The 27,518-nt window shown below is 45.9% G+C and overlaps 1 protein-coding gene across 7 annotated transcripts in view; it reads right to left on the bottom strand.

The window, feature by feature from the left end:
- The window catches only part of VAV1 (vav guanine nucleotide exchange factor 1), a 75,782-nt gene extending 53,314 nt beyond the window's left edge, over positions 1-22,468 (bottom strand). For 2 of the 7 annotated variants that reach the window (XM_081893981.1, XM_081893982.1), the window contains exons 1-2: positions 20,823-21,155; positions 1,288-1,404 (exon numbers count right to left, since the gene is read on the bottom strand). In XM_081893981.1, the coding sequence (XP_081750107.1) occupies positions 1,288-1,404; positions 20,823-21,026 (321 nt within the window). In that variant the 5' untranslated portion in view covers positions 21,027-21,155. Of the gene's footprint in view, positions 1-1,287; positions 1,405-19,989; positions 20,044-20,822; positions 21,158-22,260 lie in introns of those variants that run through there. The other 5 variants (XR_014163925.1, XM_081893985.1, XM_081893984.1 and 2 more) reach the window with 5 other exon arrangements.
- Positions 22,469-27,518: the final 5,050 nt, after the last annotated feature.

The following is a 27,518-nucleotide window of genomic DNA, read 5'->3' as shown; positions in this document are numbered from 1 at the left end:
GTAGGGAGGACTCAAGCAGTGGTTTAAACCACAAGTTCCTTCTTCCTTATGTATGTTCCCTTTTGTAAAAAGGTGCTTAGAACTCATTCCCACAACACTTGGGTGACGCCACCTCCCTCTTTCTCTTCTGGCTCCACCCATGAGGCATCAGACATGGCCGACACCTGCCCCCTGGCTGGCCAAGCTGCCATCTTCTGCCCCATAGAACATCCTTGTCTTGAGGTCAAAGTTTCAAGTGACGTCGAAACTCTAGTTAATAATAATTTATAACAACAACAACAACTTATTATTTATACACTGCCCATCTGGCTGGGTTTCCACAGCCACTCTGGGCGGCTTCCAACTGAATATTAAAAACAATACAGAATCAGACATGAAAACTTCCCTAAACATGGCCGCCTTTAGTTGTCTTTTAAAAGTAACATAGTTATTTATTGACATCTGCTGGGAGGGCATTCCACAGGGCAGGTGCCACTACTGAGAAGACCCTCTGCCTGGTTCCCTGTAGCCTCACTTCTCGCAGCGAGGGAACTGCCAGAAGGCCCTCGGAGCTGGACCTCAGTGTCCGGGCTGGATGATGGGGGTGGAGACGCTCCTTCAGATATACAGGACCGAGACCCAATGCAGATGTGACTGCAGGTGTTATTGCAAACAAGGAAGTGGTCATGACCTCTGAACTTGGGCTTATTCTTAAAGATAATTTGTTCTCTAATATAAATCACTTATTTGTTATCAAAACCACGAAGTATGGCAAACGATCATGGATAAATATGGATAAATAGCATGTTTCCATTATTTTGGCTGTTTCCTGCCAGTTGCACTCACTGAGCACTGCAGCACCAGCTGCTAAGGGATTTTTGACAGAGTCGGAAGTGGGGCTTGGCTTGGGAATGGGGGTGTCTGCATTTCCTCAGGACTCCTGTACATACAAGTGTTTTAAGAGGCATGGAATATTTTGGTGTTTTCTTGAAGAAAAAAGCACATGAGTTTTGGGCAGCTTGCATATCCATAGCTTTTCTGTGCAAGCAAGTGATCTGTTTAGAGCATGCACATTTTATGTGTCATGTTACAGCTGAGTATTATATTTACATGTATCAGTTTGCTAGCATGTATTGCACATGGAGACTATTGGCTATTGCGGCTATGACACTTATTTTACAAAGCTATATTTTATGTATGAAACAGATTTGTATCACATTCACAGGCTACCTTGACTCCTTTGATGACAATAACAAAGTGCCTATGAAAACTGTATTTTTGTGAAGAAGGCAAATGAAGCAATCAGACCTTTGCAAAATCCCTGACGTCAAACAAGTCGAAGACCTCAAACAAGTCGCTCTTGCGCAGACCAAACTTCTCACAGCATGCAGCGAGGAAGGTTCGGATGTTCTTGAGGCACAGGAACTGGAAGGAGAGCACAGAGAAGGAACATAAGCTGAGAATGAGACTCAGCAACACGACCACTATGGCTCAATGTAGTGCAAAACATGCAGCGCATTCAGTTCTATCACTGCCTTCTAGTTCCCCCTGGATTCTGCCAGGTTATCCCTAATTCTAAGCAAAGCTGCCAAGGGGTGGTGTGACCAACAGCAGATCTACCTGCTCTACGGGATTCCCCCAGCCCTATTTTTATTCTTATTCTTACTATGATGTAAGCAGTACCAACAGGTTTCCTTCTAGCACTTTGCATGCACATTAATCTGCTACGTATTTTAAAAACCATATATTTTGTTTTATTTTGTTTTGTTTTAAACATCTTTCTCGAAAGTTCAAAAAGTATATAATTATGTGTGTACTAAACATGGTGATATGTAAATAAAAGAGAGAAAAAGAAAAAGAGAAACAGAACCCGTGTAGAAAAGAAAGTAAAGGGGGGGGGGACGGGACGGGACGGGACACAAAACTGTCTATTTTACAAGGTTGTTATTGTACTTCACCAGATCTTAACCTATTACAGTATTTGTAAGAATGGATTCCAAATTTCACTGAATTTGTCCATGGCAAGTGTGTGCTTATATGCAAATCGTTCAAGTTTGTAAAAGTCTTCAATCCAATCGTAGAAGGGAGCCGCATATTTCAAATTATAACCCTGAGACACAAAATTTAAAGCCGGTGGCAATTAACACTTGTGAATTCCTAGGTGGAGCCATGGAGCAAAATTTAGCAGAATTTATACAGTCTGGCAAGTTTTCACCAGTCCAGTGTAAAGTAGGAAGCAAAGTGTTTTAATAATGATCTCAGGCATACAAGGAAGCTGGCCCCAGGCCTCAGGTCCATTGGCAGACCAATTCTGCATTGCAAAGGTGTCTGCAAACGAGACATGAAGGCTGGGAACATCAACCCTGCCATGTGTGAATCCTTTGCAGAAGACCGCAGCACCTGGAGACACAGCATGAACCCACAGCAGTGACCAGAGGACGAATGACCTTGCAGCAGCACAACCAGACGCCCCAGCTGCAACAAAACATGTCTCTCCTATATCAGTCTCCACACTCACAACAGGTGCTGTAATTCTCCAATGGTTTGACTTCGCTCCGAAAGGCACTGTCAGGGAACTGCCATTGGAGCCAGAGGCGGAGGGAAGGCTCCAGAGGGATGCCGGAGAGGGGCCCAGTAGGGAGAGAGGCAGCCCATCTGCTGGGGAAGGAAATCAGCGTAATACCAGTGGAGAAGGGGGGCAGATGGGGGAATCAGCGAGGAGGCTCCAAGACTCCTCACCGGAGACCAGCGGGGAGAGCACGGGTCCTCCGCTGCCCACACCCTCCCTGCGCAGAAGACTTCCGTGCAGGGAGAGTAGGAGGAGACTTGGCGTCAAAGAACTTCTTTGCTGGAAGAAGTTCAAGAAACGCCCACTGACTGATTCTGCCAGCGATTGAGACAGCCACGGGTGAGAGGCTGTCCAGACAGAAAGGGTTCAACCAGGTAACCTAGCCAGGAGTGGCGACAACTTATGCACGAGCAACCCCTAGAACCATTACAGGCACACTCCTCCGTTGCCAGGGGCGCCGACTTATAAAAAATATTGGGGGGGGGGCGGGGGCCCATACCGACTTATAAAAAATATTGGGGGGGCCCAAGACCTCCAAACCACTGCTGCTGGGGGAACGAAAGGGGCAAGCCCCGGGCTGCCCCGACCTTAAGTGAACCTGTGAGGGCCCGCCCTTTGCGGCAGCCGATTGGCTGCCGCCGTGGGCGGTGAATATTAATGAGCTAGGGGGAATCCCCGCTTCTGACGCCAGCCCCGCGAGATTGTTGGTGGGTCGAGAGCCCGCAACCCCACCCCCTCTCTAGATCGGGAGTGGCTTTGTTTTAACTCATTACTGAATGTATTTTAAAAGGTAACTATCGTCAAACAAGGAAAATAAAAAATACCAACATAATTTTGTGATTTTACAAAGCATAATATAACTAATAATTTTCTTAAATTATTGGGGGGGGCAGAGCCCCCCCAAACGAATTTTTGAGGGGGCTCGGGCCCCCTCAGGCCCCATGGAGTCGGCGCCTATGTCCGTTGCCTCCCAAGACAGACAGATGCCAACAAGCGCATACATGAACTCAGAAAGTTGAAAGGAGCAAGCCCCGTTTGACTTTCACAATTGACTTCCCCATCCCATGTGGATGGGGACATACGACCATGTTTCCCCAACACGTTTACTTCCTGCCAAAAAGTGCTGAGTGGCATGGCTGGCTGGGATGGTTATGTGTTCATCACATTTTTCAACCGCAGTGAGATGGCTCATCATCCCTTAAATATGGCCAGCTAGCAAAAGACCCATAAAGGTCACAGTGGAAAATTCCAGGCCTTTCCACCAGCCCCACTCAACACACCCCATGCAACCACTTGCTGCCCCAGCTTAACCAGTACAGACAGCTTGAGGTAACTCTGCCCCATGTACCTTCTGTGAAAGGGGAAGTGGTATCACGGGTGGCAAGGAGCTGCAGAGTTCTTCCACACTTCCATCAGAGACACTATTGCATCTCTGGTAGAGTAAACAAGGCCCTACCTCCTGTTTCCCCACACAGATTATGAGGTAAAGTACATGTCTCTCCACACCTCAAGAAATCCTTGCCCTCCTCGCCTGTCTTGAACCCGCATCCTGGGGGAATTTGTGGGCAGAGCAAAGCGGCTTTGAACTCCCCACTTTTTTAAAAAATGAAATAAAAACACAAACAAATTATTATGAGTGATGAGTCTGCTGCATCATAATCTGAACTGGTACCAAGAACCATATTACATTCCTTGTATGGGTTTAGTCCTTTCACAGCCTTTTCTTGGAGGGCGCATTTAATGCCTAGTATTTCAGAATTCTAATCTTGTGGGAGTATAATAATAATAATAATAATAATAATAATAATAATAATTTTTATTTATACCCCACCCTCCCCAGCCAAGACCGGGCTCAGAGCGGCTAACACCAAATATAAAACAATTGATTAAAATACAACTTAAAAACAAGATTAAAGTACAACATTAAAATGCAGCCTCATTTCAGTAGAAACTCAAATCAAAAACTTTTTGGGGATGAAAACGTCAAATCTTCACCAAGGCCAACTATCCATCACAGAAGGAAAAAGGAAAGAGGGGGAGGGGATCAAGTTGAGATATAGAAGAGATAAGAAGCGAAACTATGTGTCTCCCTGAACTATGGTGAACCTAGTTATGAAGATCAAATTTTATCTTCAGGCTGCAGATAAATATCATTGTCACAGGCCATTTTCTCCTCAAAACAAGAGAACAGCACCAAGCCAAAATGGACAGCTCCCACTGCGCAAAGCAGACGTGGCATGAAACAGGTGCCAACGAAACCACGTGCACCAGCTTCCATTACTTAGAATGCAGTGCAAGATGGAGGGGAGCACAGGGCACCACTGAAAATTGAGACCCCAAGATCGGCCATTGAAGTTGTTGTATCCGCCACTTTTGTGTTGTAAGGACTGACATTTGTTCTGATTCAGCTCATGGAAAGTGTGGGGACACTGGCCCACATGCCACACAGATGCAAATATTGACCACCCATCTAGATCTTTCACAAAGGTTGTTTTTTTTTGGTTTTTGGTTTTGCAGTAGAAGAATTTTAGAACTGTAGAGTTGGAGGGGATGCCAGGAGTCTAGTTCAACCCCCTATAATGCAAGAATCACAACTCAGGCATCCCTGCATCCCTGACAGTTGGTCACCCAACCTGTTTAAAAATTTCCAAAGAAGGGAAGACCGCCATCTCCCAAGGGAGTCCGTTCCACTGCCAAACAGCTCTCACCATCAGAAATTTCTTCCTGATATTTAGCCTTGAGTGCTCTTCCACACTTGTCCTGTGATTTCTAAGCACAGGTCCAAAAGGCATTTCTCTTCCCTCAAGAAAACCTGCTGTTTACTGCTGAATCAGAACAAATGTCAATCCTTACAAAAGAAGAGCGGCTGAACTTAGGGTCACAAATTTCAGCAGTGCCTTGTGCGATACCAAAATTCAGCTCCCCTCTGCCTTGCGCTGCATTCTAAATAATAGTTGTGGCATATCCCTGGCAGCGCCCCCGAGGCTCTGTGCCCAGCAGTGGCGTAGCCAATGGGGGACGGGGAGGGTGGGGTGCCCTGGGTGGTGCTTATTTTGGGGGCAGCGCTCTGGAGCACAAAGTGACACCCAAGTCCAGATGCCCCGGTATGCCGCTCCCAAAATCAGCACAGCCCAGGGCTCGGCTCCCAGCACGCTGGGCTGCTGCGTCCCCCTCCGCTGCCTTCCCCTCAGCAACACTCAGGAGGGTGCCTGAGAATGACCGCTGGTGCCCTGTGTATGCTCCCCTAAATCTGCCTCTGAATGCTTAAAGCCACCCTTTGGGGAGCAGCCCTGCTGATCAAGCTGCTGTTAAAGGCACTAGAGCAGGCCAAGATGGAGTCTTCTGGTTATCATTGAGCTATCATAGAATCAGAGATGACCACAAGGATAATCTAGTCCAACTCCCTGCAACACATGGAATCTTTTGCGCAATGTGGGGCTCAAACCCATGAACCTGAGATTAAGAGTCTTATGCTCTACCAAGTGAACTATCCAAGCATGGGGTTGGTTGGCAACTCTTGCTGGAACTTACATTGAAGCAAAGAGGCCTGGGGATCTCGATCAATGGAAAACTATGAAACCACTAAACTGTTATCTAGGTACAAAGCAAAGGCCATTTGGAGGACAAAATATGAGGAGCGGAATATTCAGTGGAGAACAAGAAGTACTCATAAAATCAGGCAAGCCCTCATCAAAGACCTCATGCAATATGGTCTTGTTTTGATCATCTGTGGCCACCCTGAGGTATTTGAACTGGAACAGGTGCAAAGGAGAAGAACTAAGATAACTACCCAAATAGAGAACTTACAACAAGAAGCGGAACACACAGGGTCTGCTTAGAAGATGAGGCTGCAGTCCCTTACCAGGAAGTAAGGTGCATTGAACTTAGTGTGCATGTGCAAAGCACAACAGACCACAGAAATGCACATTCTACAAATAAATTTGAGGCAGAGGATGGCCGAGGTTTATGTTGAAGACAGGGAGGGTTCAAGAGACTGTATTTCAAGGGCTGTGATGTTGTGCCCCAGGATCCTTTGCAAAGCTACAGGAGGTGCTTTGACGCAGCTCTTGGCTCACACTCCAGCTGTGTGTTTTTCTGATTCAGTCTCTTTAACCACATCCCCTTGGCAACAGCTGTGAATACCTCTGCTTTCAGATTGATTAAAAAAAATTAGAACCAGAATCAAACTATCAGCTCAAGTCTAGAGGGTTTCTTCTAACAGTTTACAATAAAAACCGAGCAGTGATGAAAGCCTTGAAGCACACCATAGGTCGGACACTGCTGGTGTCCACATTTTCATGATCTGAGATCTAAACCTGGATCTGAAAAGTCTGACTCGCTCTTGGCCTATCCCCTCAGATTCCTGCCAAATTTTGTATGCAGTCCAATTAAAAAAAACTAAAACATTTTTGTGTGTATGTGCTGGAAACTTCCAAGAGGATCCAACAAACTCAAGAGAGTTGTGTTTCTCTTTTTTGTCTCTTGGTAAAGATTGCTTATCAGCATTCTAAAGGAGTCTCTGTGCCAAAAAAGGAAAGGGAAAGGGAAAAAATGCCATTCTGAAATGTCTGTACGCTCACAACACTAGAGGTGTGGTCCAGTACTTAAGGGACTTAAGGAGGGCACAGCCCCACAGATTTGCACAGGCATTCAATACACCTGACCACAGTATCCTTCTGGAGTGGCTCTGAGAGTTGAGAGTGAGAGGCATTGTATTGCAGTGACTCCACTCCTACTTGTAGAGTCACTACCAGAGAGTAGCACTAGGGCAGCAGTTCCCATTTGGTGTTCCCAGTGGGTCTGTGGCACCATAGAGATATCAGCATTTTCGAAATTAGGGGGTCTGTGGCTTGGCTTTTGAAAAACTGGAGACCCACAGTACTTAGCTAATTGGAAACCACTGCACTAGGGGATTTTTGGTTGACTCCATGGCAACTCTGTGTCTTGGGACCTTCGGCAAGCAAAGCACGAGCTCTATCGCCACATCATGAACTGCTAGTTATGACGTTTCTGAGAAACGCCTAATCTCCACTCATTTACACAACGATGGCAATCTTTTCTTCCCCAGTGCTCAAAATTATCTTCCCTCTCAAGGCTTCCTCTCCATCTACACTATCACAATCTGCCCTGTTGCTAAGACACGCATAGCTTTGGTTTAATTTTTTTGTTTTTTTTATCTCTGATGGCTCCTTTTCTCCTAGAGCAGCTACACCAACTACCTTACAAACCCAGTCCTTGATTGGTTTCCCTCTAATTAATACCTGGCCCCATTCAACAACAGTAGCAACAACTGGGTGTGCATGTTTGTTTATAGGTTTGTAACCTGCCAAAGCATTTGGAATGCTAAAGGCCTTCTAAGTTGTTCTAATAGTCAGGCCCTCCCCTCAAGATACATGGCTCCCTTGACACCCTCTGAAAGTGGGGTGGGGTTGGGACTTCAATTCTCCAGATGTTTCTAGACATCCCATCACCCCTGACCCCACTGGCCATGCTGCCTACAGCTGATGGGACTTGGAGTTCAACAACATCTTCAGGGTCACAGGTTACCTGGTTCCAAAGGCTATTCCAAAAGAAGGATACAGTGATTCAGATATGTTTTAGAGACCACTATCCTCTTCCCCATACTACTTTTCATCAAAACTTTGCCACAGGTACTTTACCATCCTAAACAACAAATAAAGAAAAGCCTTCTCTCCCACCCCATGCAATTCAGCACAATTCAGACCCCACTCTTAACATTTCCAGGTTTTCATTTCTTCCTTGCATCCTCAGGGAACAGGCCTCCGAGACATGGACTTTTCACGTATAACATTTCCTTGGAAAAGATGCTCTATACAGATTTAGTTCTTACAAGGACTGAAAGGGGTTCTGCCATATCGTTCTGTCTAGTAATGACTCTGTGGTTCTCCCAAGGAAATATTGTCACCTGAAATGGGTGTGCCACAACTTGTCCACCCCACAGGATGGCCTATTCGCTTCAGCCCAAAAAGGGACATGGATTAGTATGTGGTAATTTATCGGCATATATGCAAATACAGAAATAACCATCATAATTTAAATCACAATACATCTGTCCACAGTGGGGAAGCCTTATCTTTCAGTCACACTTGGACCAGGCAGCTGTTCTACTAACAGAGCACACCTTCAAACAAAGGACTGCCCTCTGCAAAACAGGCCACCCTGCCATTCCAGGAATCCTTGCAGTGCCACCACATAGACTGGTGACTGGGGGATGGCTACCGAGACCACATAACACCGGTCTTGAAAGACCTACATTGGCTCCCAGTACGTTTCCAAGCACAATTCAAAGTGTTGGTGCTGACCTTTAAAGCCCAACCATGTGTCCTTGGCCAACATTGCAAGGGATTAGGGGCACACACCTGATCAGTACCCCCAAAATATAACCACTACTTAGAAAACACTGGGTTGCTTGTTCCTTCAGACTGGCCCTTCCATCATAGAAATGTATTGGGGGGGGGCTTTCTTGGAATTTTCTGATTTGTTATGCAGCTGCTTATGGCATTCTGATTATTTCCTGGGGCAGGGACTGACCACTGAAGTCCCAAACTCAAAGGTGAGCATTTGCTGACCTGACGTCCCTTTTGGTCCATTCTAGCCTAGGATCCTCAGGGTCAAATGCACAAGCCAAGCACTTCGTGTGAACCAATGACCAAGGAAAGAGAACTGAGTTTCCAGTGGGTGAGTCAGAGTCTGGGAAACGCTCAGACAGAGACTTGAGCAGCTGTAAGTATTTGCAAGTCTAACTTCTCTCTTCCACCTCCCAGCGGTGGCTCCAGACAGGGGAAAGATCCTCTGAGCAATTGTGCTTGAGTGGAAACCCGTGTTATCATCTTTTGCAGAGGAAATCCCCCCCCCCAAGCATATATAAGTGCTGTGTATGCAGAGCTTGGATGTGATGGCCTGGGATTCCGATTCAGAGGCTGAACCAGAGGAATCCCAGCCTGCACAGGAGTCCCCGCCTCCAGGGCCGGCTGAACTGGGGCAAGGCCTAGATTCTGAGGAGCCTGCACCTGTGTCAGATCCTCAGGAGCAGGCACCAGGTGAAACCATTCTGGCCCCAGAGGTGCTTGAGGACTCAGTGTCTACAGGTGAGCCTCCTCCGGGGCCCAGTAACCCTTCGGCCTCTCCTGAACTGCAGAGGCTTAGGGCAGAGAGGCGAAGGGAACTGGTTTCTCCCAGGAGGAGTGCTCGCCTTAAGGCCAGGGGAGGCGGGGCTCCTGGGGGCCGGGACCGCCCCTGGCCTTAGAGAAGATAAAGGTCAGTCAGCCCGGTCCCAGGTTGCGGGAGCAACGTCGTTGTGGAGTATCTGCTCTCACCCGGACCTAGACCTGAACTGCCAGTGTTCCTGTTCCCGCCCGGCTCCCAGCTTCGGACCTTCCAGTGTTCCTGTTCCCTGCCCGGCTCCCTGTTTCGAACCTTGCCGCACATCTTGTGAACTCTGACTACGGTAACAGTACCTTCCCCCCGGGACCAGCACATTGGATTTTATGCATGGGAATGCAGGGAAAGCCCTTCCCTTGCCCCTTCACCTGCCACAATTCCCTAGTCCTCTCCATAGCTGTCAAAATAAGGGACCAGCTGCCTCGGAAATAAGGGATCAGCAGCCAAAATAAGGGATTTTCCGGACACAGGTTATGTTCAACTTCTGAGTCCCTCCGAGCCAAGACAGAAAGCCCAGCCAGCAGCCAAACGAAGCCTCAAGCAGTGGTTCCCACAGCACAGCAACCCGGCAAAGGGGATGCAGCAAGGAAAACCACCATCACCTCTCCGCTGGGAAGCGCTGAGCAAAGGCGAGTCCCCAGGCAATGCAGCCGATTTGATCGGCACAAGTCATACAAGCTCCACCCCCCCAGTTCTTAAGACTCCTTATTGGGTGAGCAACGCAGCCAAGCAACACAGTTGGAGCCTCCCTCCTCCCTGGCTGGCAGGGAGGGAGGGAGAGAAGCTGCTTTCTTTGAAACCCAGGAAATTTAAGGGACATCATCAATAAGGGACAGCAGCGGGACGCGGCACTGGATAAGGGAGTTTCCTGCCAAATAAGGGACGGTTGACAGCTATGATCCTCTCCCAGCTCCCTACACTCCACAGCTGGGCAAAGAAACAAGTCACAGCCCCAAGAGCAAAGGGAGGAAAGGAAAGCAACAAGGTCCTTACTTCTCACCTGACTCCTGATCCCACTGATGCACCTCCCCTCCCCATATCCTCCAACCTTCTTCAGATGAAACTAGGGACATTTCTCGCTCTGCTTCAACTAACCCTCCTCAACCCTCCTTTTTTGCACCCCCACAAAACACAGCCTATCAGAAGAAGGGCGAGTGCCGCCCACATAACACCAATGGGACACAGTACACATGCCCTCCACTGTCCTGAGAAAACCCATTAGTCCTGATTTTATTCTTTTGTAGATTTACAGACATATAGTTAAAGCCATGGTTTTCCCAGTAGTGATGTATGGAAGTGAGAGCTGGACCATAAAGAAGGCTGATCGCCAAAGAATTGATGCTTTTGAATTATGGTGCTGGAGGAGACTCTTGAGTGTCCCATGGACTGCAAGAAGATCAAACCTATCCATTCTGAAGGAAATCAGCCCTGAGTGCTCACTGGAAAGACAGATCCTGAAGCTGAGGCTCTAATACTTTGGCCACCTCATGAGAAGAGAAGACCCCCTGGAAAAGACCCTGATGTTGGGAAAGATTGAGGGCACAAGGAGAAGGGACAACAGAGGACGAGATGGTTGGACAGTGTTCTCGAAGCTACCAGCATGAGTTTGACCAAACTGCGGGAGGCAGTGGAAGACAGGAGTGCCTGGCGTGCTCTGGTCCATGGGGTCATGAAGAGCCGGACACGACTAAACAACAACAAAGAGTTACAGAAAGGAAAACACACGCCAATAAATAAATTTTAAGTAAAGAGAAAGATTAGATGCAGAAGCACACAGTGGCGGAGCTTCATGCTCCGGCACTGGGAGGAGAGCAGGCTGGGGCGTGGCAGGTGCATGTCCTGGGGGCGTGGCACGCATCCTGGGGGCGTGGCCCCAGTGTGGGGGGGGCAGCCACGATGGCACCCCACTGGGATCATGGTGCCGGGGGTGGTGCGCTCCCCCTACCCCCCTCTTCCTCCGTCAATGGATGCACAAAGCATATTTTAAAATCAAAACTCCTTGCACTCCACTCTGTTGCCCTTTCTTCCCATCCAGAGCAGCCCTGTCCTCTACCTGCCTCTCAGAGACAGTGTATCACACAGGGCTGGTCCTTGGCTAGAGTTGTCATACGTCCGTATTCTCCTGGACACCTCCATAATACTGCAGTCGGCAGCAGTATCCGGGTGGTAATCGGGCAAATGTCCGGGAAAATCCAGATGTATGGCAGCCCATTTGGGCAAAACTCAGAAAGGTCAACAACTGCAGCCATGGAAAGGCAGCGAGACGCTCCCTCGCAGTTGCAGCCACCATTGTTGCTCGGGACAAGCGCTGGCTCATCCTCTTCTCTGAAGTTGGCAGCAGTGGCACTGGCGGGGGAAATACAGTGGTACCTCGAGTTAAGAACTTAATTCGTTCTGGAGATCCATTCTTAACTTGACACTGTTCTTAACCTGAGGTACCACTTTAGCTAATGGGGTCTCCTGCTGCTGCCATGAGATTTCTGTTCTCATCCTTTAGCAAAGTTCTTAACCTGAGGTACTATTTCTGGCTTAGCGGAGTCTGTAACCTGAAGCGTCTGTAACCTGAAGCGTCTGTAACTTGAAGCGTCTGTAACCTGAAGCATCTGTAACCCAAGGTACCACTGTGGAGAGGTTCAGGGATCAAATCCAAAGCTGGGGTCGCTTTCGTAATTCCAGGACTGTCCTGGAAAATCGGGAGACTTGGAGGGTATGCCTTCCCGGCCACAATGGTAGCAGCAAAGCAGAGCAGACCAGCAGCTCTCCAAGGAGGAGGAGGAGGAGAAGGAGGTGAGTTTGAATTTGATATCCCACTTTATCACGACCCTAAGGAGTCTCAAAGCAGCTAACATTCTCCTTTCCCTTCCTCTCCCACAACAAACACTCTGTGAGGTGAGTGGAGCTGAGAGACTCAGAGAAGTGTGACTGGCCCAAGGTCACCCAGCAGCTGCATGTGGAGGAGCGGAGAATCGAACCTGGTTCACCAGATTACGAGTCCACTGCTCTTAACCACTGCAACACACAGAAGCAGGTTATCCCACCGCAGCATAACTATCTCCCCCGAGTCCGGGGGATCAGTGGTTATGGACGTGCTAAAGCTTCACTCATTTCCACTGATGCATCATGAATAGGAAGTATGTGGGAGTGGCCACATCAGCAAGAAGCAAATTCAAGTCAGTACAGTATACTGCAAGAGCACCCTAGGACTGTAGCACATCAGAGGTGTATTTTTAAAATGGAAAATTTTAGTATGAAAAGTAACTTTTTCTTGGGGGGGCGGGGAGCAATGGATACCACACAGTTTGCAGCAAATGCCATGTCACCGTTCAGAAATTATTGAGGGTGCAAGCAGCCCTGAATGCAGGAGCGTGTAAGTCCATCCCAGTAGAGATCGCCTTGAATGCAGACTAAAAGTGTTGTCTGAAGGAGCTCTTGAGAAGGGGGACTTCAAGGACAGGGAAACTAGCCCAGATAAAGCATCACTGGCAGGGGACCGTTCAGAATGGAAGAAGCAACGTTGCTTAAATCTTCCTCGGCCTACCATTTGGTTTGTGTAACTGGGAAAGAATTTGCATCCTATGCAGATTAGGCTGTTGGGATTTGGGGAACTAGAATGTTGGGATTTGGAGAATTTGAATACCCTACTTTTGGAGTTCCTGCTAGTTCGGTTATTAAAAAAACAACTTTCTGAATAGTTCGCCTGCAAACTTGGCTGCCTTGTGATTCGCCCTTGTCTCCAAATCGCTTATGAATAAAAAATTACAAAGCCCTGTACAATTCTGCTTCCTGGTTCCTTCATTGTGAGCACTGTCCATTTATTCCTTGCTAGTCTTTTGGACTATTACTAATTCAGATAATGACCCGCCACCTTATCCCATGACAGCTGCAATTCCTTCCAGGTCTTAGAAAGAGTATTTATCAAGACGCTATTTCTCAAACACTCTCCACAAATTCTAAAAAAAGGTTGTGAAGCTGGGGTACTTCCTTTTGCAGAAGCTGTGCTGAATCTCCCTCGGATGGACTTATAGGTACAAGCAACGGAATATTGCAAGGTTTCCCTACTTTTTATCGTGGAGCAGATCATTCTTGTTCAGGGATCCTAACAGCCTGGAAGAAGAGCTGTCAAGGCTTTGAGAGGGAATAGCTTCAGTAGTAAAGGGATAAATGCCACACACATGCATTTGCAGAATCAATTAATAGACTCATGTAGAGCCTAACTACATGATATTTTAAATTTTATGCTTGCAGCAACCACAGGTTTTAATATTATTAAAAACCAAGCATGGGATCCAGATCTCAGGACCACAGTATACAATCAATCTGTATTATGTTCACAGGTTGCTCACACCACACTGATCCTGATCTAGTTGAGGAGGGAAGCACATTTGATGGTTGTTTTTTAAAAAGAAAACAGATCCTACCTGAGATTAAGTACTTAATTTGTTCCGGAGATCCGTACTTAACCTGAAACTGTTCTTAACCTGAAGCACCACTTTAGCCAATGGGGACTCCCGCTGCTGCTGCGCCGCCAGAGCACGATTTCTGTTCTCATCCTGAAGCAAAGTTCTTAACCTGAGGTACTATTTCTGGGTTAATGGAGTCTGTAACCTGAAGCGTATGCAACTTGAAGCGTATGTAACCCGAGGTACCACTGTATTATTGCAACAAATGCACTTATAGTAAAGTGTAGGTTCACAGTCTGTCTGACTTCTGGTTTCTTCGGACCCTTTTCTGGCTGCCTGCCTCTCTCTCCCTCTTGGTTCAACTGTCATCAGCATTTTGTAAGCTCACAGCTTCTTGCTGGACAGTTTTTCATTGTTTTAACGTCTATTCTAAGTCACCTTTGTGCTCTCTGGGGTATTTTTTTAAAAAACATTTTCCTGTACTTCTGCAAGCCCTGGGTTTCCCCAAGTCTGCTGATACTTCCCTCTTGTTTCTCAGTGGCCTCAGCTTAGCAACAATCCTTGCACCACTCGGCGCATGAATTTGCTATTAGAAGGAGTGATGATCATAATTCCAGGCTTCGTAACATTTCCCACAAATTTAGATTTGGTGGCTCTTCAGCCAAAAAGGTTCCTGGAGCAGCTACACATAGAAATGGGAGCCGAAATCACCAATGTTCCCTTATTTGTCCCATGTCCGCAATGGAAATCGTTCCAGTGTGTACGATTGGTATTCCCTGTTGTTGTGATTTTCAGCCTGCAAACAATGTGTAACAATATGAAATTGATGACAACCCACCCCCAACTTGCACTGGGTTTCCTTTGTACTGAAATGAATGGTGTGGAGTAACATATTGATAATTTAAGGATACAATTTATTGCGTAAAAATTCACCACTGCAGACCATTGAGACAAATATTGCAGTTTTTGTCAAAAGCTGAACTGCAGCAGAATAGAAACAGAGATGCTTGCAAAAAATACAAGGGATGCTTTCTTACATCCCTCTGAATAAGCCTGTAATTATTCTATCTTGCCGCTCATAAGACTGGGCTGCCTGGGAAGGAATTTCTGCTTCCAGTAACAGCATGACTAGATGCCTAGGGTGGCTACTGCAGAACTGCAAGCTTTTTTCAGATCAGTCCAGAGATGAGTTTTGTGGGTACAACAAACTCTGGCAAATATCTGTATTCTGATCCAAAAGCATTGCAAGGGAAACAACAAGCAAGGAAAATACTGCAAGGAAATGTTCTGCTTTCATTGACATACTTCCTAGTGCACATCAAGCATTTATTTTTCTGTCGGGCTAAGCTTGGATTCAAATGCCCCCACAGTAACAGAAAGCAGTCAGGTAATGTTTACTTTCATCATGAGTATAAGTATTTCAGGGTACATCAAACCATGGTTTGTCCTATAATTTGTTTAAAGCATTTTCACTCTTTGGTCAAAAAGGTTCCCAGAATAGCTACAGATCAATAACAAGGCAATAACAATGCCCTTTGGTGCTCAAAGACATGACAGAAAAGGTAGAAGAGGGGAAGGGGAAAGAAAAAAAGCAAATTCAGGCAGCAGTTCTTACAGTTTTTATAAAGTCCAGTTAAGACGGCAGAAATGCATGTTGCCGGATGCAATGATTACTGTAAGGTGACAGATGATGCAAAATAAGAGCCAAAGGCAGTTAGTATTTCAGCATAGCCCATGGAATATCCCTGCGTCCTTTCTCTCCCTCTGCCGCAGCCTAGAGGAATAACCACTGCTAGATGATGCAAAGTCAATGGCAACTGAACTCAAGCTGTTTTTGAGCTGTTTTGGTGCAAGTCCCTACCTCATTGGCAAGCCATTCAAGCAGGGCACTGACACCCCAACAAGTATTAACCTCATTCTAGTCCTAAGAATCAGATCTACTCTGCAACAGATTATAAGAGGGTAGTGTGGAGGAGGAGGAGGAGGAGGAGGAGGAGGAGGAGGAGGAGGAGAAGAAGAAGAAGAAGAAGAAGAAGAAGAAGAAGAAGAAGAAGAAGAAGAGGAGGAGGAGGAGGAGGAGGAGGAGGAGGAGGAGGAGGAGGAGTTTGGACTCCCCTTCAGGAGTCTCATAGCGGCTAACAATCTCCTTTCCCTTCCTCCCCCACAACAAACACTCTGTGAGGTGAGTGGGGCTGAGAGACTTCAGAGAAGTGTGACTAGCCCAAGGTCACCCAGCAGCTGCATGTGGAGGAGCGGAGACGCGAACCCGGTTCCCCAGATTATGAGACTACCGCTCTTAACCATTACGCCACACTGGCTCTCGCCATTTGAAGAATGTCAAAAGAGCTGCTACAGCAACCCTAGGTGAAAAAAAACCTGGTATCTAGGGGAAAGCCTGATAGAATCTGTTGGAAGCACTGCCTTGTTTTTAATATAGTGGGCTGAGCATGTGTCTGGATCCCAGAGCAGGAAACAAGATATGAAGGCAGCACACACATTCCACTCTTCTGCAGGTGACTCTTCTGATGTGCCACATTGCTTGGGCGGCATCCATCTTGCCTCAACAGAAGCTGTGGCTCAAAAGAAAGTTCCCAGCCATGCATGCTGCAGCTTCACATGGCAGCATGTTAAATGGTGTGGTGGGCTGAGCCCAGAAGCCTGGCTCCCTTAGTACCTTGTTTGTGCATTACAGAAATCAAGCAGTTGTCCAAGTGATAACAATGCTGATGATGGTGCCAGCACAAAAAATACCTTACAGCTGGCTCAGACACCAAACAAACAAAACAGCCAGGACTTCCCGCCAAACACCTCAGTTGCGTGGGCAATGCTAATCTGCCATGTTGTCTCATTGCCAGGCTTCCTTGCTTCCTCCTAAGATGGATTGAGTCAATAATACTGGAGCCAATCCAGAGAGTGGAGAGCTGCATGTGTCCTAATAAAACCCTAACATTCAGGGCTTTTTTCAGCTGGAACTCACAGGAACTCAGTTCCGGCACCTCTCAGGTGGGCGCCATTGCCATTACAATGGTACCTCAGGTTACATACGCTTCAGGTTACATAAGCATTAGGTTACAGCCTCCGCTAACCCAGAAATAGTGCTTCAGGTTAAGAACTTTGCTTCAGGATGAGAACAGAAATCGTGCTCCGGCGGCACGGTAGCTGCAGGAGGCCCTATTAGCTAAAGTGGTGCTTCAAGTTAAGAACATTTTCAGGTTAAGAATGGACCTCTGGAACAAATTAAGTACTTAACCTCTGAGGTGTCACTATATAAGAGAACAAGGCAGCTGAGATCTGGCACCCCTTTTACTAGAAATATATTAGCACTGCTAATATTCCCTTCCCCAAGGCCAGCCCAAGATATTTTGCTGCCTGTAGAAGGACAAAGTGGCATTCTCTCGTTCCTTGCAGAGAAGCTGTCTGGCCTGGCAACTGAATATTATCTCCATGCTTGCAATGAAATAGCGTCCACCACTCCAGAGGACAGCAGAGTAGCTCAAGGTGTGTAGGGTAGGCCATGTGGCACACACAGGGTGTACTTCCCCACTCTGCTAATGGTAGGGCTGGCCCAGGCCTAATCAAAAAGCTAGACTTTCCTAGGGTGGACATCTGTCTTACTCCACAGAGGACATAAGGAGGGAGAGCAGGTGTCTTGAAATAGCCCATCAGCAAAAATTTATGTTGTATGTAGGAAAGATAACTACAAGAAAGAAGATTCCACCTAAACATTAGGAAGAACTTCCTGACAGTAAGAGCTGTTTGACAGTGGAATTTCCTGCCAAGGAGTGTGGTGGAGTCTCCTACTTTGGAGGTCTTTAAGCAGAGGCTTGACAACCATATGTCAGGAGTGCTCTGATGGTGTTTCCTGCTTGGCAGGGGGTTGGACTCGATGGCCCTTGTGGTCTCTTCCAACTCTATGATTCTATGATAAGATGAAATAGTAAAACCAGTAGAGTTGGAAACAAACCTCATAACGGGAAAGTTTAAGAAAAGTGATGGATAATGAAAATAATAAGAAGCAAAATGTATAAGGAAACTAATATAACTAACAGTAGTGGTAAATGAATACAGACAGACAACAATAACTGTATAAACATGAGGACTTACAGTGGTGCCTCGCAAGACGAAAATAATCCATTCCGCGAGTCTCTTCGTCTAGCGGTTTTTTCATCTTGCGAAGCAACCCTATTAGCGGCTTAGCGCTATTAGCGGCTTAGCGGCTTAGCGCTATTAATGGCTTAGCGGCTATTAAAGGCTTAGCGGCTTAGCGGCTAAAAGGCTATTAGCGGCTTAGAAAAGGGGGGGGAGTGGAAAAAACCGCAAGACGTTTTTGTCTTGCAAAGCAAGCCCATAGGGAAATTTGTCTTGCGAAGCGCATCGAAAAACGGAAAACCCTTTCGTCTAGCGGGTTTTTCATCTTGCAAGGCATTTGTCTTGCGGGGCACCACTGTATTTGTTTATGGATACACTATGGACAAATATGGAAAATGAATGAAAATATATAAAATGGAAGAATAAAATTATATGTGATATAAAAACCAGAAGAAGGAAGGAGGGAAGTCAGCTCTGAAGAGCAAGTATAAATGTAATACAATATGTGTATGTGGAGGATCTAATTGAAAAACTAATAAAGATTATTTGAAAAGAAAAAAAGAAATAGCCCATCAGCTGTTAGCACCTGGGCCAACCAGGTCACCTGGTCACAGTCTTCTCTACTTTAGTTAGATGCATTGTATTTAAATTTACAGTAATTAGTTCTACTTCTGCCTATGCACATCGAAGTTAACATATGCAAAGAATTATGTAAATCTGCCCTCTTTTTGACCAGTGCTTCTTCCCCTGGGTTTTTTGTGTATGTGTGATGTGCAAGTGGCCGCACTCGACTCGCCAGATCTCATTGAACAGCCGGGTTCATATACTTGTTGGGGAGAGAGCAGAATATGGGCAGTTCCACAATGCACATTTAAAATGCATCCAATGTACATTTAAAGTACATGGCCTCCCCCCAAAGAATCCTGAGAACTGTTGATTGTGAGGGGTGCTGGGATTTGTACCTCTGTGAGAGGGAAACTGCAGTTCCCACAATTCTTTGCAGGAAGTCTTGTGCTTTAAATGTATGGTGTGCAGCTCAAATTCAAACAGTTTGAGAAACAACGTCAGACAAATACAACTCGCTAAACGCCAGGCAAGTCAGGCCATGTACAATGAGAGCCAAGATGAAATGGCTGCAGGAAAATTCTCTTCCCTGTAGGCTACACTGCCGTGCTATGAGATATGAGACTGTGCTCCCATACACAAAAGAGAAATTTGCCTAAGCAAAACCAAGCTTTCTTCCTTGACACAAAATGTCTCCCCCACTCCACCCACTACAATTGCCACTTGCCCACAAAGTTTACAGAGTTCTCAGAAATATGAGCTCTCTTCATTTCTAAACAAACAGCAAGTTTCAACCTGTTGTGCTTGGGAAATGCTTCAGAAGGTGAAGGCAGCATCTGTTGAATCGAATAAGGTCTGGGTGGTGCTTCTACAGGTGAGACCTCATACTTTGAAAACCTAAGCCCACAAAGGATTCTCCCTCAATTTCCATCCTGCCACATATCACCTGCTGTCATTTTGGTATGACTTATCAATTGCGGAAGTTTTCTTTTTTTGAAAAAAAAACAACCAACAACACCTAACTGTACAAGAAGTTAACTGTCATGGTCAAAATGAGCACCCCTTATTCTCATCAAGGTTTCTGATTCCAGAGTTTGCATTTTATGATGAAAAATTCACCAGCAAGGGCCTAACATTCAAAGGAACCACGCTCAATTTAGTCTCGTATACGATCTACACACAGGTCTGTATACATTCCCTTCTTACATCTTGACTTGAGTGGCCACAGAGCCTCTCTCGGACCATATCAGCTGCCTGCAGCCATGGCTGCTCACATGCCGGTCATGCAACCTCGCCTCAGGTTAGGCCTGTGTCTTTCCATATGTATATGCCCCACATCACTCTTGCATAACCCCTTTCCGTGCTTCCTCCTTATTTCCACCAGCCGATTTCCCCTCATCTCTACGCATGCACATACACCAGCAGAGGCATCAGCCCTCCTGTCTCACAGTCAAAGCGAAATCTACACATCTGTCCCACACCCCTGTGCACCTTGAAACCCCTCCCCATCCTTGCTTTGCACAGCAGCTACAGGCAGACCAATACTTCCCCACCCACACATGCAAGATCACACAGCAATTACTTCCTCAGAGGTAGCTTAACCCTTTTCCCACCAGATTCGGCGTACAAATACGAGGTGGATTTCATGCTCCCGCTGATGGGTGGTGCACTTAATCACATGCTCTCCCTTCCTGCTATCACAGCTCGCATATGTTGGTGGCATAAATCATAAATACCACACTCGATTCCCTTGCTCTTTACTCTTGTTCTTGCTGCCTAGATCCTCTGACACCTGCTTCTCTCTACCCCAAATTATTCAGAGGCTAAAATCCCAAATCGCAAAACAAACAAATGTCCATGGGGATGTCTAAAAGCTGTAGATCCCCTTAGCGACCAGTGCTAGCTTCACAAGCTCCACTGAAGAATTTGTGGTTGCCAGAGACTGTGCTTCCACCCTGCTCTTTCTTCAGAGCAACGCAGACACAGAGACCTTGCTGGCTCAAATGACATGGCCCTCTTTCCCTTGCCTCGTTGCTTACCTGGGACATTTGAGGGCGCAAGTTGATCTCTCGCAAGTTGACAGCGTGAGCCGTGAGGTTGTTGAGGAGCTGGCAGAGTAGGACGCCATCGCGCAAGGCTTGGGCCAAGTCGCACACCTGGGCACCCTCCCAGGTCACTCTGTGGTTGGGGGGCAGCACCCGGCACTGGATAAGCCAGCGAGCGCATTGCTTCCACAGCTCCATTCTCACCAACACCCAAGGGGCTGCTGCTCCTGGGTGCTGTGCTGGGGCCGCTTTCCACTGCCACCAGCAGCACCCTTCCTGGCGGCTGCGAAACTGCAACAGGCGACAGCTTCCTCTTTTGCAACTGACATCAGACCACAAAGAGAAAAAAAAAGGGCCGGTGTGGGGGCTGGGGAACTTCCTCACCCCACCCCGGAGGAGGAGGTGCCAAAAAAGCAGCAAAAAAGCCCAGCTTTCACTCAACTTTGCTCAATTCTTTGCCAGGAGTTCAGGGTGCTATAAAGGCCTCTCTTTTCTAGCAGCAGTCATGGGTAGAGCTGTTTTCTGACAAGGCCCAGCTAAGGTGGTGTGCCTTAGTAGACAAATTTTGGGATACAAAGCCGGGAACCAATGTATTTCAGGTTGCCTCTCTTGGCAGCGTACACATTTTTTTAAAAAAAATACAAAGTCTGAAGACCGGGCTGGATCTTGAAGCCCTGAGGGGCAAGTAACATTCATTTTATTTAAATACTTTGTTCACCTGCTTTTTTCACAGACAGCAAACAACAAAATAATAAAATAACCAAGAGGACGAGCAAAAAAAGGTATGAAATCATAAAGCAGCAGCCGAATCCTGATGAAAGGTCAAGAGAGAGAGGGAGCTGAATGGCTCTCCTGAGGCAGGGAGTTCCACTGTCTTGGGTTTGGTGGCCGTAGAAAAAGCCCAGCCTAACCAGCTGCGCAGGGCCGTCTTTAGCAGATGCGGTGCCGGGGTGCAAATATCTGCCCAGCGCCCCCAAATTTCCACAGATAGTGTTGGGGTGGCCATAGCTGCACACTGCCAGCCATCGGGGGGGGGGGGGAGGCGCAACTCTCCCCCATACCGCTGCAGGAGTGCGATCCCCACGGAGGCTTGGGAGTGAAGTTGCACCCCTCCCAAGCCTCCTCGGGAGTAGAGCGATCCTCATAGAGGCTTGGGAGGGAAGCTGCACACATGCCAGCCTTATAGTTGGCGGGCGCAGCTGGCGGGTGTGCAGGGAAAGGGAAGGCCGCTGACAAAGCCACGCAGCTCCCCCGCTTGCTGGGGTGCCCCTGAGAGGCTGGCGCCCTGGCGCGACACATCACTAAGCCCTATGGGAAGGACGGCTCTGCAGGTGCACTTTCCAGTACTGCGGGAACATGGTGAAGAGCAGGGACATGGCATCCCATTTTGCCTCAGGTGCTACCCCACTCCTGCCAAAGCATCTCTTCTTACCTGGTTGTGTGGCGGCAAAGCAGACGTGACCACAGCAGGTTCTGGTGACCTCTTGCGAGGTTTCGGCAAACTCTTGGCAGGGTTCATGCACGGGGATGGCTTCTTGGGCTTCTGTGCCTGAGGCAATTGCTTCAGGCCGCCTCATGGGTGGGCTGGTCCTGGTGAAGATCCTCTCCTGACCTGAAGGTGCAGGCTCATCCCTTCCCCTTACCAAGCGGCCCCAACATTTTATGTGCTCCCCCCCCAAACTAGCATCTTCATACCATTGGTATGGAGAAAATATACTACAAATATCATTACACCTGGTGTCTGACTGCAAAAAGGGCTCTGCCCAGACATAGCAAATAAATAATCCTACCCTTATCATCCTTAAATCTTCATGTGCGTGTATGAAAAACTCAACAAACAACAGAACTGGCTAGCTAGCTAACTCGAATTCTAAGTATTTTTAAAAAGAACAAAAACAATAAAAGCAACATGAACAAGTCAAGAAAAATACAGAGCTCTCTAAAACAGTCAGTTGGAAATGAGAACATGTGAGCAGCTATATGTCATGGCTTTCATTGTTGAGCATGCATGACCTCATAGAGGACAGACAGAAGGGAAAGGTGGTTGGCTGAGCTGCTGTTTAAAGGGTCCTTGCATAATTGATCAAAGGACATGGCACACTCACACCATTCAAATGGCAATGCCCATCAACTTGGGGAGGGCCTGGCCCCCTCAAATATTTTATTGGGGTGGCGAAAGGAACTTGGCCCTTAGAGTTGTCTCCCGTGATATCTCAATAGCTGTTTCTTGTGAGGTTAAGCAGAGATTTTAGCCCGAAAAGGTTTTAGATTTTAAAAATGACCCTGGCTTTCTTTCTAACCCTTAAAAGATCATGGATTTGCCAACTGGACACATATAAATCAACCTGACTATGCTTTTGTGCATATCGAAAAGGAGGGAATCTGCCGAAATATGCTCAGGATGCTTAATCTTGGCATGATGGACCTAAACATCATCACCAATTCATTTCAAGAGATCAGACAGTTGTTAGTGAATAATAATAATAATAATAATAATAATAATAATAATAATAATAATAATAATATACAATAGTCTATTAAACATTAAAAGCTTCCCTAAACAGGGCTGCAAAGTTGCAATACCCCTGGTTCGAAAGATGGCAATGCTTGAAAGGGTTATTTGCAACAGGAAACGTATCCCTTTTGGAAAAAGTTTGCAATCTAACAATATCATCATAATACGATAGGAAACTATTGCTAGTTGTTGTAAACCAATGTGGCATCTGAATAAACTTTGCAGACATAAACCTTTAATTTGCTCTAGCGTAGCAGCCAACAGAAAGCAACTTACAGAAAGAAGTCTCACTGCCCAGACTCCAGCCAAATGAATGATCAGATGGCTTTTTTTGGATGTTATGCTGAGCTCTGCAGCTGTAGGGAACAAAAATTGTCTCTGGGAAATGTTGGTGCCTGTCATATCTCACTTACAGCTTCTTGTTCATACGGACAATTTGTTCTTCAGGCTCTTATTTTTCATTCTCTTTCCCCACAAGTTCTTGTGTGTGTCTAGCCATCATTTCTTTCATCTCCAACACTTCCAGGGCCTTTTCTTTTTCCAAAACCCCATGTTCTTTGCAGATCTCATTATTTTGCTTTTTTATTTCAACATGATGCTTATTCTACTTTAGCTGCCATTCTGTCACTTACAACATACCGGCACACTGTTCTTGAGGTCATTCTGTATGTGGTAGCACTTTCATGTTTCCTGTTTAATTTTCAGTGACAAATTTTCAACATCCTCATTCAGTTTCTCTGCTTCAGCAGCTAATTTATTTTCTGCTGTCTTAGATCGCATCTAGCACAGGGAGTATACAAAGTTTTTGTTCTTTGTAAAGCTTTTAATTATTTCATTTTATAATGATTATAAAACAGAGAGAACAATTATAAGGGCATGTCCATTGTGCATGCATGCAAACCTGTAACACAATAAATAACATTAACATAACCTATAGAAAACTGCATAAATTGGGAATTATTAAGAGCATGGCACATCTTTGTAGTTTGCATTGCCTCAGTATCCTTGAGAGGGAAATTAATTAAGGTCAGAACAGCACCTGCCACAATCGCCCCCAGAGGAGCAAAGTAATGCTGCAATCCAGCCAGAGTTCTCCTGAAGTTTTTGACAACAAAAAGTAAATAAATTTCGTGAAATTTATAATCAGTGCTCACAGAGCAATGCAATTAAGCAGGGAGTAGGTGCTAAGAGGGATGTTGGTGGCGCTGCGGTCTAAACCACTGAGCCTAGGGCTTGCTAATCGGAAGGCCGGCGGTTCAAATCCCTGTGACGGGGTGAGCTCCGGTTGTTTGGTCCCAGCTTCTGCCAACCTAGCAGTTTGAAAGCACGCCAGTGCAAGTAGATAAATAGGTACCGCTCCGGTGGGAAGGTAAACGGTGTTTCTGTGCGCTGCTCTGGTTTCGCCAGAAGCGGCTTAGTCATGCTGGCACATAACCCGGAAGCTGTACACCAGCTCCCTCGGCCAGCAAAGCGAGATGAGCACCAAAATCCCAGTCGTTCATGACTGGACTTAACTGTCAGGGGTCCTTTACCTGGTGGTAAAGTCTTGGTGGCTAAATATTGGAAAGAAAATCATATACCCACCAAAGCATGGTTATGCAAGCTGACCGAGTACAGTGGTACTCGGGTTAAGTACCTAATTCATTCCGGAGGTCCGTGCTTAACCTGAAACTGTTCTTAACCTAAAGCACCACTTTAGCTAATGGGGCCTCCTGCTGCAGCTGTGCCACCGCTGCACAATTTCTGTTCTCATCCTGAAGCAAAGTTCTTAACCCGAGGTAATATTTCTTGGTTACCGGAGTCTGTAACCTGAAGCATATGTAACCTGAAGCTTACGTAACCTGAAGCATATGTAACCCGAGGTACCACTGTACTTGGAATTCGCGAAGCTAACAGATGTATTAAGAGACAAATCTAATACAACAGTTAAGAAAGAATAGGATCATTTAAATAACTACCTGATGAATCAAGGTTCAGCACCTAAGATCTGGTTGTGCCTAGAATAACACTGCAAAAGCAATAGTGTCCTCATACCAAGATGAGGAACCAATTGAAATACAGGATAGTATCTTTACTAAGAACAATGAACTGCTGTGGTATTGGCGAAAGTCTTATTTGTTGTTTTGTAGGTAGTTTTGTATGTAGTTCTCTGTGTTTTAATTTAACAATTTGTTTGTAAAATATTAGTCTAACAATGAGTGATTTACTGTTATCCTAGTTATATATCCATATATATTCTTTCCCCCTCCTTTTCTTCACTTTTATACTTCTTTTTTCTTCTATAATTTTACTTTTCCTTATTAATTTTTTATTTATTTACTTAATCTGTTTGACGGCTATAAGTTTTGTTCTAATTGTTTGTGTATGCAACATAATTCAATAAAAAAGAAAGAAAAGGAAAACAGCAAGACCTCAGAGCCTAGAGCATGGGTAGGTAAACTAAGGCCCGGGGGCTGGATCCGGCCTAATCACCTTTTAAATCTGGCCCGTGGACAGTCCGGGAGTCAGCGTGTTTTTACATGAGTAGAATGTGTGCTTTTATTTAAATTGCATCTCTGGGTTATTTGTAGGGCACAGAAATTCATTCATTATTATTTTTCCAAAATATAGTCCGTCCACCCCACAAGGTCTTAGGGACAGTGGACCTGCCCCTTGCTCAAAAAGTTTGCTGACCCCTGCCCTAGAGTGTCAGAACTGGAGCATTGCTCTTGAACCAAACTTCCCCCTTTTACCAAATGCACCCACAAGAGGTCGTTTTGCTCCATAAAATGCAATCTTGGCAGCTGGCAATAAAGCAGCTTCATCCACTTAATCTGTGATCTGCAAATAGCCTGTAACTTCAGCTGACATTCACATTTTTCTGCTTACAGGACACAGCTGGGCAACCAATGTCGCTACTTGGAACAGCAGTATTTTCAGGGGCACTGGAGGAGGGGCTGAATGTGGGGGCTCCAGCCAGCATTCTGGATGGTGCAGTGCAACTGCTTTGGGTAGCAACCTCCCCCCCACAAAAAAAAACCCAACCCCTGAGGCTGTGCTGTGTTCTTGCTGCATTTCACAGAACAAATGCATAATTTGTTGCTCATAAGTCAAACTCAGAAGAGTGGTCCAGGAAAAGAGCTTTTGTGCCATCTAAACCAATCCTAACCTTTTCCAGAAAAAAAAACAATAACTTTCTGCTGTGTTCCCACCCAGCCACCTGTGGAATAAGTCTGGCAAATATGCAAATGCAATTTATAATGTTTTATTGCTTACCCTTCCACTACATTTATAGGATGGAAACTGAAGCAAGGTGAATTGTGTAAGGCCCTACAATAAGTCCATGGGAACAGAAATCCCCTAAGCGTCCAAATTATTGATTATTTATTCATTTTAGACAATTAATATACTGCTTAACATGGAAGTTAAGTCTCCCTAGCCACTCAGACTCTCCTGTCAAAACTATCAAGTTATCGATTTCTCCACTCCTTTGTGAGCTTTCTGCCTTCCTAAACTACTTTTATTGCCAAAATCTGCATACTTAAGTGTTCTTTGAGATTTGGTTTTAATTGGATATTGCCTTAAGCATCCAGTTTCTGAGCTGAGAAGGAGCCTCTTGGTATTTTAAGAAGAAAAGGTGGAAATTAACAATGGTCAAGTACAGCTTTGAGGCTCTGGACTGCGGTGGTTTATAGGCAGCTCTTTATAGCACACAATATTGCTGAATAGTCTTTTAGTTGTTAGTCTGATTTATTGATCTCCTCTATTTATTTATTTATTGACTGTGGCAGCTTTTTTTAAAAAATTAGTTGCTTTGGCTGTGAACTGCTTTTGGGTATTGCTTTAAATAGAAAAGCACTCTGTGAATATTTGAAACAAACAAATAATAAAAGACGTAGCCCCCCAGTTGATAAAAAATGTATTGAAAATAAGTGAAAAAGATAAAAGATAAAATATTGCAATTAGCCGCTCAGCTTACCAAGAGACTGGGTTCAGTTCTACCTTCCCACTCCATACCAAACAGCTGATTTAGCAGGATTTCTCCTTTTTGAAAAAGAGCCTCAGCGGAAATGTGAGCTGCGCTTAACGTGAATGTGTACCTCATGTTCAAGAATTATTCAAATCTGACTTGCGATGGGTGAGATCAAAAGAGTACCTTCCTTTTGGTAGTTCCTTATAAAGAAGCAAGATCTTAC

Source organism: Podarcis melisellensis (assembly GCF_964234715.1).
Source record: "Podarcis melisellensis genome assembly, chromosome: 17".
Classification (NCBI taxonomy): Eukaryota; Metazoa; Chordata; class Lepidosauria; order Squamata; family Lacertidae; genus Podarcis; species Podarcis melisellensis.
The sequence above is the reverse complement of the archived record's forward strand: the minus strand, read 5'-3'. Positions and strand labels throughout refer to the sequence as shown.